The 14,915-nt window shown below is 45.0% G+C and overlaps 1 protein-coding gene across 12 annotated transcripts in view; it reads right to left on the bottom strand.

Annotated features, from left to right (window-relative positions):
- NR5A2 (nuclear receptor subfamily 5 group A member 2) overlaps positions 1 to 14,915 on the bottom strand; it is a 130,232-nt gene that overhangs the window by 77,627 nt on the left and 37,690 nt on the right. The window contains exon 6 of one of the 12 annotated variants that reach the window (XM_089312062.1): positions 3,934 to 5,593. The exons of 10 other annotated variants lie outside the window; for them this stretch is intronic. In XM_089312062.1, the coding sequence (XP_089168188.1) occupies positions 5,345 to 5,593 (249 nt within the window). In that variant the 3' untranslated portion in view covers positions 3,934 to 5,344. Of the gene's footprint in view, positions 1 to 3,933; positions 5,598 to 14,915 lie in introns of those variants that run through there. One more of the 12 variants, XM_089312063.1, reaches the window with a different exon arrangement.

The raw sequence follows: 14,915 nt of genomic DNA, 5'->3' as shown, positions 1-14,915 counted from the left end.
TTGCTCACTCCAGAGACACCTAACTTCCTCATCAGGAAAGCCGTATCTCGCAGGACACCAAGGCTTGGTCACCACGCAACAGTCGGAGTGATGAGGGAAGTCCCAGGACTCGCACAGCAGAGCCTACCCCACGTCTAAGCATCTGACGAATGAAGCCAACACAGCACTGGGGCTGGCCCAGCATCAAGAGAACGAGGAGGAAACAGAGTTCTGGAATTCACGCTGTCTCCCTAGACCTTGACTTGCGTTGCCATTGAACCCGTAACATCTCTGATGGGGAAACCGGCCTGCGGCGAGCTAAGGACCCACAGCTGGGCAAGGGCACGTGTCCATTTCTGTCCCTCCTCCTCCCTGCCCACTGGACAGCACTCGGCAGTAACTAGCCCTGGAACAGAGCCCAGGACACGCTGCCTGCCTCTCGGCTGCCCCAGCTCTTTAGGTCATCTGATCCGGTACACAAGGATTCAGAGTGCTACTATGACAGAACCCTTCACGGGGTAAACGTCACAGCATTCTTCTGACATTCTTGTTGATAAATCTATGTCTTCCTGTTACCTTTCATAGTGATGGGTATAGCACACTTTGGTAGTGCATTTTCTCTTATGCCAAAAATGTTTGTTCTTCTTGTATTATCAAACAAATTTATTAAAGAGATTACTGCAAAGGGAGTGACACATTTTTAATAAAAGTGCATGAAATGACTTGTTATTCAGTAGGAATACTGGCAGACATATGAGATTTGCAGGCATTAGAGCCTCGTGAGTTTATCTGAAAGATTACATAATGGGTATCATTTAGCTCTAATACAAAACAATATTCTATCAAATTTTAAAATCCGCTATTCGGGGCAGGCGTTGTGGCGTAGCAGGAAAAGCTGCCACTTGCGACCCCAGCATTCCAAATGGGTGCTGATTGGAGTTCTAGCTGTTCCACTTGTGTTCTGGCTCTTGACCAACGGACTAGGCAAACAGCAGAAGATGGCCCAAGTGCTTTGGCCCCTGTTACCCCTGTGGAAGACCTGGATGAAGCTCCTGGCTTCAGCCCGACACAGCCCCAGCAGTTGCAGCCACCTGGGGAGCTGGACCAGAGGCTAGAAACTCCTCTCTCTCTCTCTCTCTCTCTCTCTCTTTCTCAACTCTGACTTGCAAATAAATCAATCTTAAAAAAGAAATAATCCACTGCCCATTCATATGACTTGCACACACATCTCAATGATTAGCGCACTATGTGAAGTGATCGGTTACAAACTGAGCCTGAAAAACAGATGATTTTCCCTTTAAATCATTACTGGACGTTCCCCCCGGACTCAGGGCTTCAGAAAGGAGGAATGATTTCCAAGAGAACCCATGAGCTCACGCAGGAACTATTATACACGCATACTGGGCGCTGAGGTCTCCTAGAGGCTCACAGACGGCATGAGACAAGCTCTGTGGCTGCACGATTTTCATCCTACATTTGGCTGGCTCGCTCAATTATATGTGCTTTTAATTACGTTAGTGTAAATATTTTAAAGCTTCATAACTGCTAAAATATAGAAAATATGCTCCTCAAAGTATTGATTTTTCTCTGCATTCCTCATGTCAAATCCCCAATCCTTAGAGATTACGCAGCATACAACTCACACTTGATAAATATTCATCGAATTAAAGAAGGAATCTCAATGTCTAGGGGCCGGCGCTGTGGTCTAATGGGTTGAGCCGCCACCTGCAATGTTGGCATACCATACGGACACTGGTTTGGGTCCTGGCTGCTCCATTTCTGAACCAGCTCTCTGCTAATGTGTCTGGGAAAGCAGCAGAGGATGGCCCAGGTGCTTGGGCCCCTGCACGCAGGTGGGAGACGCAGAAGAAGTTCCTGGCTCCTGGCTTCAGCCTGGCCTAGCGCTGGTTGTTGTAGCCATCTGGAGAGTGAACCAGCAAATGAAGACCTCTCTCCCTACCTTTCAAATAAATAAATAATCTTTAAAAAAAAAAAAATCTCTCTCTGTGCCTCTGTCAAATAATAAAATAAATCTTAAAAAAAAAAATATCTAATCGGGGTAAGCCCATCACCTAGAGGCTTTGCCACCAGTTGGGGTGCCTGGGTTCAAGTCCAGGCTCCACTTGCAATTCCAGCTTCCTGCTAACGCACACCCTGGGAAGCAGCAGGCTATGGAGACTTGCGCTGAGTTCTTGGCTTCTGGCTTTGGCCTGGGCCCTTGAGGGTATGAGGGAAGTAAGCCAGCAGATGGGAGCTGTATCTGTCAAATAAGTGAGTAAAAGAATATCCACGCAAACCCGTGGCATTAAAGCGTCCATCACGACTTCAGCTGTGTAATGTGAGGGAACCTGGAGCTCACCTTGCATGGTAGGTCATGGTGACACACACACCACCCAGTCTTGCTTGGTCCAGAGACAGGAATTCACAGAATGCATACAAATTCTTGTCATCTCACCATCTGAACTAGTTAAAAAATACACACTCAAGTATTTAATTGATAAGTTACTTAAAAGTTAAAGGAGGAGGGCCAGCCGGTGCTGTGGTGTAGCGGATAAAGCCTTTGCCTGCAGTGCCGGCATCCCATATGGGCGCCAGTTCGAGTCCCAGCGGCCCCACTTCTGATCCAGCTCTCTGCTATGGCCTGGGAAAGCAGTGGAAGATGGCCCAAGTCCTTGGTTCCCTGCACCCGCGTGGGAGACCGGGCCCTTGCGGCCATCTGGGAGTGAACCAGCAGAAGGAAGACCTCCCTCTCTCTCTGTGCCTCTGCCTCTCTGTAACTCTGACTTTCAAATAAATAAATAAATCATTTAAAAACATTAAAAATAATTTGGAGGCAATATCCCACAAGCACTGTCTTTGAGAATTTCCTGTATATCAAAAGAGAACATTTGTTAATTTAGAAGAGGCAGTTGGAATTAATCATTTAGGATGAAATGAATTGATTGGGATTTCAGAAATAGCTGCACAACCGAATATATTTTTAAAATTTCTTTTACTCTGCCCTACTTATGGGTAAACCCACAAAAGTAAAACTGCTCATATATAATAATCACAAGTGTTTTATGTTTATCTTAATAGTTAGAGATTGGTAACCTAACATCTCATTTAAATTTATCAAGAGAAATGAGTTCTAAAAAACTTATTAACAGCTACAAAAGTTGTGACTGTTTACTCTTTTTTAGATTTATTAATTTATTTGAAAGGCAGAGTTACAGACAAATGGCCACAGCGGCCAGGGCAGGGCCAGGCCAAAGCCAGGAGCCAGGAGCCTCCTCCAGGCCTCCCACGTGGGTGCAGGGGCCCAAACACTTGGGCCATCTTCCCCTGCTTTCCCAGGTGCGTTAGCAGGGAGCTGGATCGGAAGTGGAGCAGTCCATATGAGATGTCAGTGTTGCCGCCAGTGGCTTTACCCACTAAGCCACAACACTGTCCCCCCCCCCCCCCGACTCTTTACTTTTTAAATGAAAATAGGTTTTACTTTTAAAAATCGGAACTTCTGAGGGCAGTGTTAAGCTGCTGGTTGGCACATCGACATGCCACACTGGAGTGCCAACTCAAGATCTGGCTACCATACTTCCCATTCAGCATCCTGCGACCCACCCGCGAGACAGAAATGATGGCCCCAGTACTTGGGGTCCTGCCACTTATCTGGGAGACCTGGGTTTTGAGGACATTCGGGGTATGAACCAGCAGATGGAAGATCTCTCTCTCTTTCTCTCTCCCTCTCTTTCAAATAATTTTTTTTAATATTAGACTTTCACTCTGAAAATCTTCTAGATTGAAAAACTCAGAGACATCAGGTATATGGTTGATTTTAATTTCTTAGGGCTTATGTTGAAAAGGTCATCTTAATTACAGGAAAAAAATAAATAATTCTCAAAAAACTAGGTTGCATACATTTTTAGATCAAAAACAGATTAATTAAATGTAAAAGGTTTATAGAAATGTTTTGAGGATTTATGTTGAAAAGTTAACAACTAATTATAAAAGCCTTACTGGACAAATCAATTATTCAAATCAACACCAGTGCCTATTATATACCGAAACATGGGAATTATTGCTCCCTTCAGGAAGACACTCAAATCATGCATCTAGAACATTCTACGTGAAATGTGAACACACAGTCGTCTTAACACCTAATGTGCAGTTTTTCTCATAGCAATGCTAACAACAAAAGTATTTTTTGTTCTTTTGGGAAACTTTCAGAATTGTATACACAGATACCATCAAAATTTCTAGAATGTAAAACATCTCGAGTTTTGAAAACGTGCCTATTTAAGTCTGTTTTCGGCATCTTTTAATCCAGAGATTTTTTTCTGAACTCATGAAAACAAACATTGCCTCTTACAGTCAAGCTGTTCAGGAGCGGCTGCCTGTTCCTCCAATGAGAACTCACTGGTGCTGAGAAAAAAGGCAATTCTGAAATAGATTCAAACATAGGAAAGCCAGAAATAGCAGCAAGACACCTGCTGACAAACAGTGACAAATCCCACTGACACTGCAATGACCCCCGTTAGTCAAGATTTAATTAAGGGGCATAATTAAGTCAGTGGAACAGAACACTAATGAGTGTTTTTTTAATATGGGTAATTACACGTAAAAATTCAAAGTGTGCCAGAGACCTAAATATATCATTAAAATGAATGGTATAGAATAACAAACAGAGTGCTAAGTACCCCATTGCTGTTTGAAAAAAAAAAAAACCTTCGACTAGGTCCCAGGTTGAATGAAGCTCTGCTAAGTTTATGTTGGCTTCATGCTGGGCACATTTGTTATTGTAATTTTGCAACAATAAGCGGGTATGTGTATTGAGATCCTGTTTTCAATGCAGATTCCATTGGCTTTGAAGTCTTTCTACGTTCAGCATTTTGTCCAACTGCAAATGAGCAATTAAGAGGCTTTTTGCAAGTATTTGGCTTCCTATGGCTCAGCTTCTGAAGGTGTCCATCTGAGCTGGAGCCGTCCACAGATGCGGGAGCCGGCGGCGTTATTCACTCGGAAGCATTTGCAATGAGCGCCGTCCTGACCCCGCGTGGGCTCCTTTCATTTGCTCTTTGCTCAGCCCTGGAAATAACAGGTAGGACTGGGGGACGCTGACTGTAAAATACCACAGAGGAAGGTGAACAGGACCCGAGAAAGAGGCATTTGGGGTACAAGCAAAGAAGGCCAAAGCGACCCCGTTCTATTCTGCGGCTGAACAGCAAGCCCAGAGGCGCGGAGCTGGTCGGGGTGTTTTACTCCTGTCCCTCAGCTGGTGGCCTGAGGTCCCTGGCAGCCCTTTCACCCACTCCATGCAGGCAACAAGTGGAAAAGCAACCCCTGACCACTATGCAGTGAGTGATTCTGGATCTCTCCTCTTCAAAAGTTACCCCGGCATCCACTTCCTGCAGCCACTACCCTCTCCCGGTTCTGGTCCAGCCTGCACGCCACAACATCCCAGAGGAACACAGCAGCTTTGTAACCCCGCTGTCAGTGGAGTCGAGCGCCTCCCATCCAAGAATCCAATTCCTACGGACACTCCTGCATGATCAGATTGGCGGCCAATCGCAACTTCTTGTACATAAATGCCAACGTGTCCATGCTGCTCTGGCAAGGTTTCTCCATGGGGAGGTACCTGTCTTTGACAAAGGGATTCAGGATAAAAACGTCTACTCAGGCTCTACAGAGCACTCAGAGGTGTGAGGGTTCACCAGATACAAAGACGGTTGGAACACAAAAGGAAGTAGAGAGAGAGAGAGCGAGAGAAAATCACTTTTTGTTTAGATAGTGAGTTTAGAGAGCTCATTTTGCCTTAGTGCTTGTCATAAAAATAAGTATTATCTCTCTGACGGGGCTGGCATAACAGTTATCAGGAATCATATAAGGGTTTATACATACACACCCCAAACTACAGTTAATGATTAATTTCAAAATACTAGAAATTGAAGCATATTAGCATGCCAATTGCATTCATGAATATTAAAAATTAAATCCATGCACATTAGGAGGTTGAGGCGCTGGGAGTCTTTGGGTCCAGGACAACTCTTAAAGGGACAGACAGGGAAATCCAAGTGACCGTGTCCATTCTTCTAGGGGTCAGTTCAACACGTTTGCCACTGGGTGTCATTTTTACTGGCACTGCATTGCTGATGTGTCTTGTTAGCCAGTTGCTGACTGGTGTCTTTACAAATATCTTTTTCCAACTGTTTATCTGCCACCGTCTTGAAAATAATAAATTTAAGAAACCCAGAATCAGCCATCTGTTCCAGGCTGTTGGGGTGCGGTGAGTTAACAGCCCCCTGACACTTCGTTTCCCATCTCAGGGTGCTGGGTTCAGTTCCAGCGGCTCTGGTTCAGATCCAGCTTCCTGGTATGCCTCCTGGGAGGCAGTGAATGACAGCCCAAGAATGTGGGCCCTTGCCACTCCAGAGGGGACACAGCTTGGCCTGGCACTCTGCGGCGAGTGAACTAGAGGATGGAAGATGTTTCTTTCTACTGCTCTGCCTTTCAATAAACCAAGGTGAACATTATCCACTACCACCCCCCCCCAACAACAACAACAACAAAAACTTGAGGGAAGAGCAAAACAGTTGCGAAGTCCAAATGCACCTTTGGGAACCCAAGAGGCTCAACTAACCGGAGCCACCGGCATGTCTGACCACCAACATCCCCTTACCTCCCCCTTTCCAAAGGCCACCCCTATCAAGTTACGTCTGCATGATCAGAAGTCACTGGCCTGCTGCTTCCCAAAGGACCTCCTAAAACAGCCGCCACAAAAACCCACCAGCCCCAGCCTGCCAGCGGCCCGCACACGTGCCATCCGTACGTAAAGGCCTGTGAAAGGTTGGAGTGCACAGCAAAATTTTTATGTCCGGGAGCAGGCCCAAGGAAAACTCACCCGCCATAACCCATTGTGGACAGAGGTTCATCTATCAGCAGACAAATGCAGGAACTCCAGAATGTCTCTCCTCAAATGAAATAATATATCTTTGAAAGCCAATGCCCGTTTTAGGCCCGAGGCCCATATATCAAGCCTGAGAGGCTGGTGGAATCGCTCCAGGGCCATTAACCTTCCACCTGTTTCCCCTTGTCCTTCAAGACGAGACCCTGCCCTTGATTTTCCTCCCTTCCCTGTTCATCTTCCGACAGAGTGTAAATGTAAAGCAGCGGGCCTGGGAAATAATTCAAAGGCAATGGACCAGAGGCATGGTTACAAATCTCTGCCACTGGCACTGTGACTTATGCAGGCAGTTTGTCACACATGAGCCAGGTGACCTCTGTGACATAACAGAGAAAAATATCGCCGGAGATCAAAGATGGGATGCGAGAGCTCTAAGTAACTGCTGCCCAGGGCGAGCGGGTTATCTGGATCCAAGGACTGCCTCTTAGACCAATGACATTGGTTTGAGGGAAGCAGAAAAGGTAGCCGGGGACTCTCGAGTTGAAATCACTGCTGTCAGGAGGAAGAGTGGTCTTTGCTGGGACATCAGGGTTCCCATGCTGTTTTCTTGATCATGCCTTGTAGTTGCTAGGAATGCCCCAAACAGGCAACACAAACCCATCTCATTCAGCCTTAACGCGGAGAAATTAACAGAAAATCCATCAGTGGGTCCACCATGAACTGGTTAGCTTGAATCCTTAAAAGCTACAGCTACGAAAGTAAAAAGAAAAGTTTTATTGTAGCTTATAAATTTCTAGGTCAAAGAAGTGGCTTAGTAAAATTTTTATGGCCCAATAGTTAAAATGAATCCTACATATTATGTGGAACATTAAAAAATATAGTAAAGGATCTACTAAGACCACATGCATGAAGTTCTTTTCTGAAGCTCCAAAGTAGGAGGAAGCGAAGGTGCTGCTTGGTGCACCCTCATCCCAAATCAGAGTGCCAGGTTTGAGTCCTGGCTCCTCCACTTCTGGTCCAACGCCCTGCGAATGAGCACCCCAGGGAGGAAGCCAGTGATGGCAAGGACGTATATCCCTGCCACCTACATGGGACACCCTGGTCCGGCCTTGACTGTTGGGGGCATTTGGGAAGTAAACCAGCACACAGAAGACCTCTCCCCTCTCTCCGACTTTCAAATAAAATTGGGGGGGGGGGGGGGGAACAGTTCAAAGCATTCTCCAAATGGGAGCAGACTTTAACAAAATGGACAAATACCTCCCAGAAGGACGTAAAAAGTAGGAATGTACATACAGGAAAGAGACTGGCGGGGCAAATATTCTTAAATCTACGTTCACAGTGATTTGTAGTTGCTGTTTATTCCCTAAGCGATGACCTTTCCCCAGTCACCCCGTGTATTCTCTGCAGGGTCAGAAAATGAACAAGGGCTGGGAACAGTTCTTGCTGGGCCCACTGTGTCTTTGGTAAGCGCATTTAATTTTGAATTTTTCATTACAAATGACGATGATGACGACAACCACCACCAGTCTTGTTTCACTGGCTGCGATGCAAAGCACCTTACTGCACCCATTTCCTGATCTGAAGCTCGGCAGCTCTCTAGCTGGGGTGCCAGCAGCACCCTCTGTGTCCTCAGCTCTCGAAAGCCACCCAACAGTACCTCCTTGCATGTGCTATTCCAGCCAGGGCGGACCCGCTACCCTGGTGGGTTTTCTCCTTCTTCAAGCTAGCTGCTCCCTACGTCGAATTTCTAACACGGGGAAACGTGAGACTATGCAATTAGTCAACTTGGTTTTTTAATCACTGGAAAGCTCTACTGCCCAAGTTTGGAACAATTTCAAATGCCCTCAGACACAGAGAAACATGAGGATACTGACCTTCCTAAGTTAGCCCCAAGGAGCGGCACAGAGCCCTGGGTCGCACATGAAATGGTCTGCTTGTGCAGCTTCCCGGGAAGATTAGTAATAGCTTCCATCAAATACTCCACGGGGGCTGGGATCCCGCGAATGTTGGCTGTGACTTCTATACAATTGAATTTGAAGCCCTCGAAGTATTTAGTGCTCAACTAGAATCAGAAACTGCTCAAGCCCAAAAGCGCAGGGAGATCACCCAGCCAGACCTGCCGCCCTGCAGGTGAGAAAGGCGGAGCCACACAAGTCCACGACAATGTGTGGGTGGAGCTGCAGGCGCTGGCTCCCAATCCAGACCCTTCCACCACATGTGATACCAATCTTGCCTTTGGCTTTCATTTAAAAGTCAGATTTGGTTTGATGTCCCTTAAAATAGAATAGATGTAGAAACCTAATTATGAGAAATACATATGTTTTTAAAAGAACATAAAACGTTTTGTAATTATGGCCTTAGGCATCTGTTGGTATGAATAAATGTTAAAAGACTTTCATTTGTGGATTACAATTTGTTTTTGTAAAAATGGCACTAGAGTGATAGATACCACACTTTGAACTTTGGTGAAGGCTTTTTCTTCCTACAACAAGCTGTGTCATGTGACAGTGAGCGCCTGATTTTTATGTAATTCTGTTGTAGCTATTTTTCATTGTAAGCCTATTTTAAGCTTCTCCATAAATTAATATTTAATTTGTTCAGATAAATCCATGGTCTCTTATTGTAAATATGAATTAGTGGATGCGTCTTTGTAATTCTTACAAAAAATCTCAAGCCAAGATCACACAACACTGCCAGTCACCAGTCTGTTTCCACTTCACTCTGATTATCTTGAGTTTTCTCTGCTTGCCAGTTATTAACAACACGAAGCAAGCCTTGCTGTTCACTTAGGTGGAAATTTGATGGCTCTGACGCAAGCAAACACAAAAACATAAAACAGCAAATCTGAGAAAATGTCCCATCGTGTTCAGAACGCCCACACAAAAGTATCTGAATGTCCAAAAAGCCACCTAAAATTGTTACTGCTTTCGGAAGAGGCTACAGGACAAAAGATGGAAAAGACACATGAATAGTAAGTTGTCGTAACCTTTGAAATCCACTAATGTTCTGTGACTTAAAACAAATAAAATATGGTGAGTCTGCAGCCAAAAAAAAAAAAAAAAAAAAAAAAGTCCTGGGCATGAATCACAGCTTACATTCCTCTCCATCCGCAAACAATTTCATTTGGGAAAGTTGCCACATAGTATCGACAGTGACAACAAATGGCATTGTCCGGCCAACATCTGTTTCCGACTCCCACACTGATACTGCAGGCCGGTACTTAGGAGTGAGTTTGTCTTCACAAGCTGCTGAGCCACAGAGGAACTGGAAATCACTGGGACGGTGAGGTTTTATTATTGGAACACAGGAAAACTTCCTCACCGTGCTGGGAAGTTCTGTATCTTTGAAATATTGGAACCGGGGCTATGGGAGCACATTAAGCCATGCGGAAGAGGACTTCTGAAGAAAGGGGAGGGAAAAAAATTGTTTCTTGTCCATTATGTCCTTGGGCTGAAGTCCCCGCTCCATCTCCATATAACTTCCTCACCCACCCTCCACTGAGAACCGTTGTTTTTTAAGATGTTATTGAGTTTCTTCTTCAAAGTGACAGAACGGAATCCCAAAGAAATTCTTAGCCAAATATGTTAAATAAACACCAGTGTTTCTTTATAACAACAAGAATCAAATGGAACCGGAATTTTTTTCCCTTTGATTTTTTTTCTAAATTCACACTGCCACACTCGCATTTTCTGAAAACCTGGCCAAGGCAGGCTCGAAGACTCTCCTGACCATGACAGCCTCCCGTTAGCCTGCACTCTCAGGAGCAGAGGCACGAGGAGCCGCTGGGAGAATGGCCAACGAGCAGTGGTGGCAAGACCCAGACGAGGGACGCTTGCCTTTGCAGTCGAACTTGTAGGGTAATGGTTCATGCCAGCCTATCAATAACCAGTCAGGTGCACAAGACAAATGTCTATTGTCTCACACTCTCTGTGTGGCAGCAATACTGGAAGTGAAAGTGGTGCACAGTGGCAATCCCAACCCACCCACCTACGCTCCAACCAGCTGCGAACTCTCAAGTCACTTACATATTCTGACAGCAAAGAAGTTCCCGTCTTTTTGGTGGTTAAAGATCAGGTCACTTAGAAGAACAAAACAGTTGAGTGGGATATGAGATCAACGTCTCATTTGCATACTCACTGTTAAATGCTTAATTCTAAAATGATGGACTAGATTTCATATTGTATTGTTTACTTTGACATTTCACATAAAAATACTTGTTGAACAGATCACTACATGAAATTATCACAGAGTTGTCTGAAGACAGTAACACACTTCTACAAAATTATTCTAACACTTATGTGGCCTGGAAGATGATCTTTCATTGGCATACCCATATAGTTTGTGTATTAAGAAATAACCTCATTATTACAAAATATTCATACTGCATCTTCATAACTTCACCTGCTGAAAATTGCTAAAAACTTAACTACTTAAAAATAATCACTCAATCTTACTATTTATGGGAAAATATATATGCATTTGGAGAAATTATTTTTATTTGATTCTTGTCCAAACTGCTTAAAAAAAATCAAAGTACTTGAGATCTGTGTTTCTTTCACTTTTAGTTTTATGATCAATTCTCAAATAATGACACTCATAATTAGTAATCAAAAATGAAAAACATGTAATAAACAGGCAATTGGAAATGAGAAGTAGATCTGTAATATTCACACACAGATCCTGCTGTGACAAAATTGAAACTTGCCACGTGTGTAGCCTGTTCAGACTGTCATGCATGCTTTTCAGTGTAGTTTTCAATCACAACACTGGCTCCTCACAGCCGTCTCTTCCCTTGTTATACACAAGGCATTCATTGTTCAAGACTGAATCGATTCAGATGGCACAGTCTCAGCAAAGCGTCCTCCAGAGTTTAAGTAGCTCTGCCCTGTGTTCTCACAGCACAGATCATCTCTGTCACACCCTTTGCCAATTCTGGTTGCAGGTGCACGGCTCTGGTCTCCCAGCCGTTGTGAGTTACCTGTATCCTTAGCTGTTGACCCTTTTGCATGAGCACACGGGGGCCCCACGTGTTCGCTACCTGGATCAGTTGACTACGTCTCAGAGAAAATCTGTATGAGGGGTCTTCCAGGTGTGCACGTAAAATTACATTGTGGAAAACACTATCCAGGAATTTCAAAAGTTTGTGATTTCCACTTTCCGTGGACTTTCTCAAGTGTGTCCATGAGCGCTTCCTAAGGCCCTGGCCAAAGACACAGAGCTCGTTAGGGGCCCGGGTGCCACGGAGGGCTGGCCCCTTCCAGGGCTCGTCCACCACCCACGGCCCCATGCAGCAGCAGCTGCTGCCTCAACTGTTCCTCCATCGCTGTGAGCTGAGAATCGCCAAGTAAGTTAACAACCAGACCAACAGCGAGGGGCTGGCTTGAGCGAGAAAGGAGAAAATTCTTCATCACACCTTGTGTCACCCAGAGGAAGCCTCAGCCTGCCAATTTCACAAACATGCCAGTACAAGAATTTCCTTGGCAGGGGGCAGCATGGAAATGTCCTTTTAAAAAAAAACTCAATTAACCCCCTAAATCCATACTTGCTGGAAACATTTCCTAGGCTGGGGAACACAAGGCTCAGGACGAGGCCCCTCCCCTCTCTATTTCTGGACCTCTCCTTTTGTTCACACTTGCTAAGAATAGTGGCCGGGTGGGAGGGGCTATTTATAGTCCCCCAGGCAGCCTAACTCCGCACACTTTATTCATTTATATTTCCGGTGTTTACTGTGGCCTTACCTTTTCTGTAATTAAAAGTGTCCATCCAAGATTTTATTTAGGAACAAATCAGTTGTAAATAGCTTTTCTTTTAATATATAAAAGCCTATATTTAGACTCAATAAGATATGTTACTCCCGTTTCCTCCATATTAACTAAAAACAGCTTGCAAGGGTGGGGGGAGGGGTATGCAACTGTGTTTTCTCTCCAATTTTTTTTTTTTTTAATGTGAAACCCAATGATTTGACCTTTGGGTGTTCTGATGAAGAGCCTGGCTTTATATGGTAAAGCACTGGGCCCTCAAGTCCCTCAAATGCTGCCTTAGAAACTGAAGCAAAATTTCTGTTACACCCAACTCACAACGCATTTATTAATTAACAGACCACGGATTTAAATCTTATTGCTACATAACACAGTCAGAAAATATACTAAAACATGCCTCCCTCACTGGCTGGGAAACAGGGTCTCTAAAAACGATCTCACTTAGGAATTCCCTTTGAAATCAGAGAGGTTTTCCAGTTTAAGCAGCACCCAAAGCCAGGAAAACCATGCCGCTCTTCCTCCACTCCTTGATTTTGGTTGAGGATTCAACCACATCCCTTTGTAAGAGGCTTGGATCACACACGAATCAATTTCTTCCCACGTCTAAGACAACAAAAAAGTGTATTCTGTCAAGCTGACCGGGCAGTCAATAGCCGCCAGGCCTCTTAGTACAGCCGATAGCACCGAGCCAAATTCAAAGTAGTTTTTGTGCATCTGTTTTAAGACCAATCAGTGTTTAAGTTCTTCAGAAAATGCAGTCTGCTAAACTCTGTGATTGGCTGTGGGTGCCACAGGGGTGGTAACACAGGGGTGGTGACACAGGGGCGGTCTCCCTGTCCTGCTGAACATGACCTGTGCTTTTCAACACACCGATATCCCATATGGGCACTGGTTCGTGTCCTGGTTGCTCCACTTCGAATCCAGCTCTCTGCAGTGACCTGGGAAATCAGTGGAAGATGGCCCAAGTCCTTGGGCCCCTGCCCCCACGTGGGAGACCTAGAAGTAGCTCCTGGCTCCTGGCTTCAGATCAGCCCAGCTCTGATCTGCAAAACCCACCAGCAGGGAGATGGCTGCTTCCTTAAAATCTAAAATCACTCTACTTAGAGAAATCACAGCTGTTAATCAGAGCATTCAATCTCAAAGCTCTTCTAACAAAGACACGTTTTAGTTCTCTGCTCTAAACTGATCGAACTACGATACTGAGCAATTATGTAAATGTTTATTCTCGATATGGGATAATTTAACTGCTGAACTTGCCCTATGCTCAAATGTAATGGAACAATAGATTTTGAACATGGTTGTTTTAAGTGTCATTTCAATGTGTTTTTACCTAATGCTTTGTTTTGATAAAGTCAAAGCTAAATAAACACTCTTTAGCTCAGAAACAATTGTGTTTTTTTTTTTAAGATTTATTTATTTATTTGAAAGTCAGAGTTACACAGAGAGCGGGGGGGGGGGGGGGAGAGAGAGAGAGAGAGAAGGAGGGAGGGAGGAAGGGAGGGAGGGAAGTGTCTTCATCCGCTGGTTCACTCCCCAGGTGGCCACAATGGCCAGAGCTGCGCCGAACTGAAGCCAGGAGCCAGGAGCTTCCTTCTGGGTCTCCCACATGGGTACAGGGGCCCAATGACTTGGGCCATCTTCCACCGCTTGCCCAGGCCATAGCAGAGAGCTGGATTGGAAGTGGAGCAGCTGGGTCTTGAACTGGAGCCCATATGGGATGCCGGCGCTTCAGGCCAGGGCATTAATCCGCTGTGCCATAGCGCCAGCCCTTAGCTCAGAAACCATTGTAAAACATCACATCTATGCAACAAAGTGCTTTCAGAGCTAAGCTAATTATTCGTACGTTCACTTTTCTTCCTCTGGTGCCTAACGTGAAGTGGGACAGAGCTCACCACTGTGGGAAAACCTATCACAAAAGCATATGACATAATATTTTTGGATTAATTCCCCTCTCTCTCTGGAAGTATTTTGTCTGGTCCATTTGATTTAGAAAGCAAAGAACATTAATCAAAATACTTCTACCATTGCTTTGACTGATCTTGAATTCTTAACAGTTAGCCATCTGGGTAGATACTTCCTAGCCAAAAAAGTCAATATGTGGGGCTGGTGTTGTGGCGTAGCAGGTAAAGCTGCCACCTGCAGCACTAGCATCGCATATGGGCACTGGTTCATGTCCTGGCTGCTCCACTTCTAATCCAGCTCTCTGCTATGGCCTGGGAAAGCAGAAGAAGATGGCCCACGTGGGAGACCCAGAAGAAGCTCCTGGCTTTGGATCAGCACAGCTCCAGATGTTGCAG

This window comes from Oryctolagus cuniculus, chromosome 13 (assembly GCF_051225735.1).
Source record: "Oryctolagus cuniculus isolate XC-2025 breed Fujian yellow rabbit chromosome 13, ASM5122573v1, whole genome shotgun sequence".
Lineage (NCBI taxonomy): Eukaryota > Metazoa > Chordata > Mammalia > Lagomorpha > Leporidae > Oryctolagus > Oryctolagus cuniculus.
Note: the sequence above shows the minus strand (reverse complement) of the source record. Positions and strands in the feature narration are given on the sequence as shown.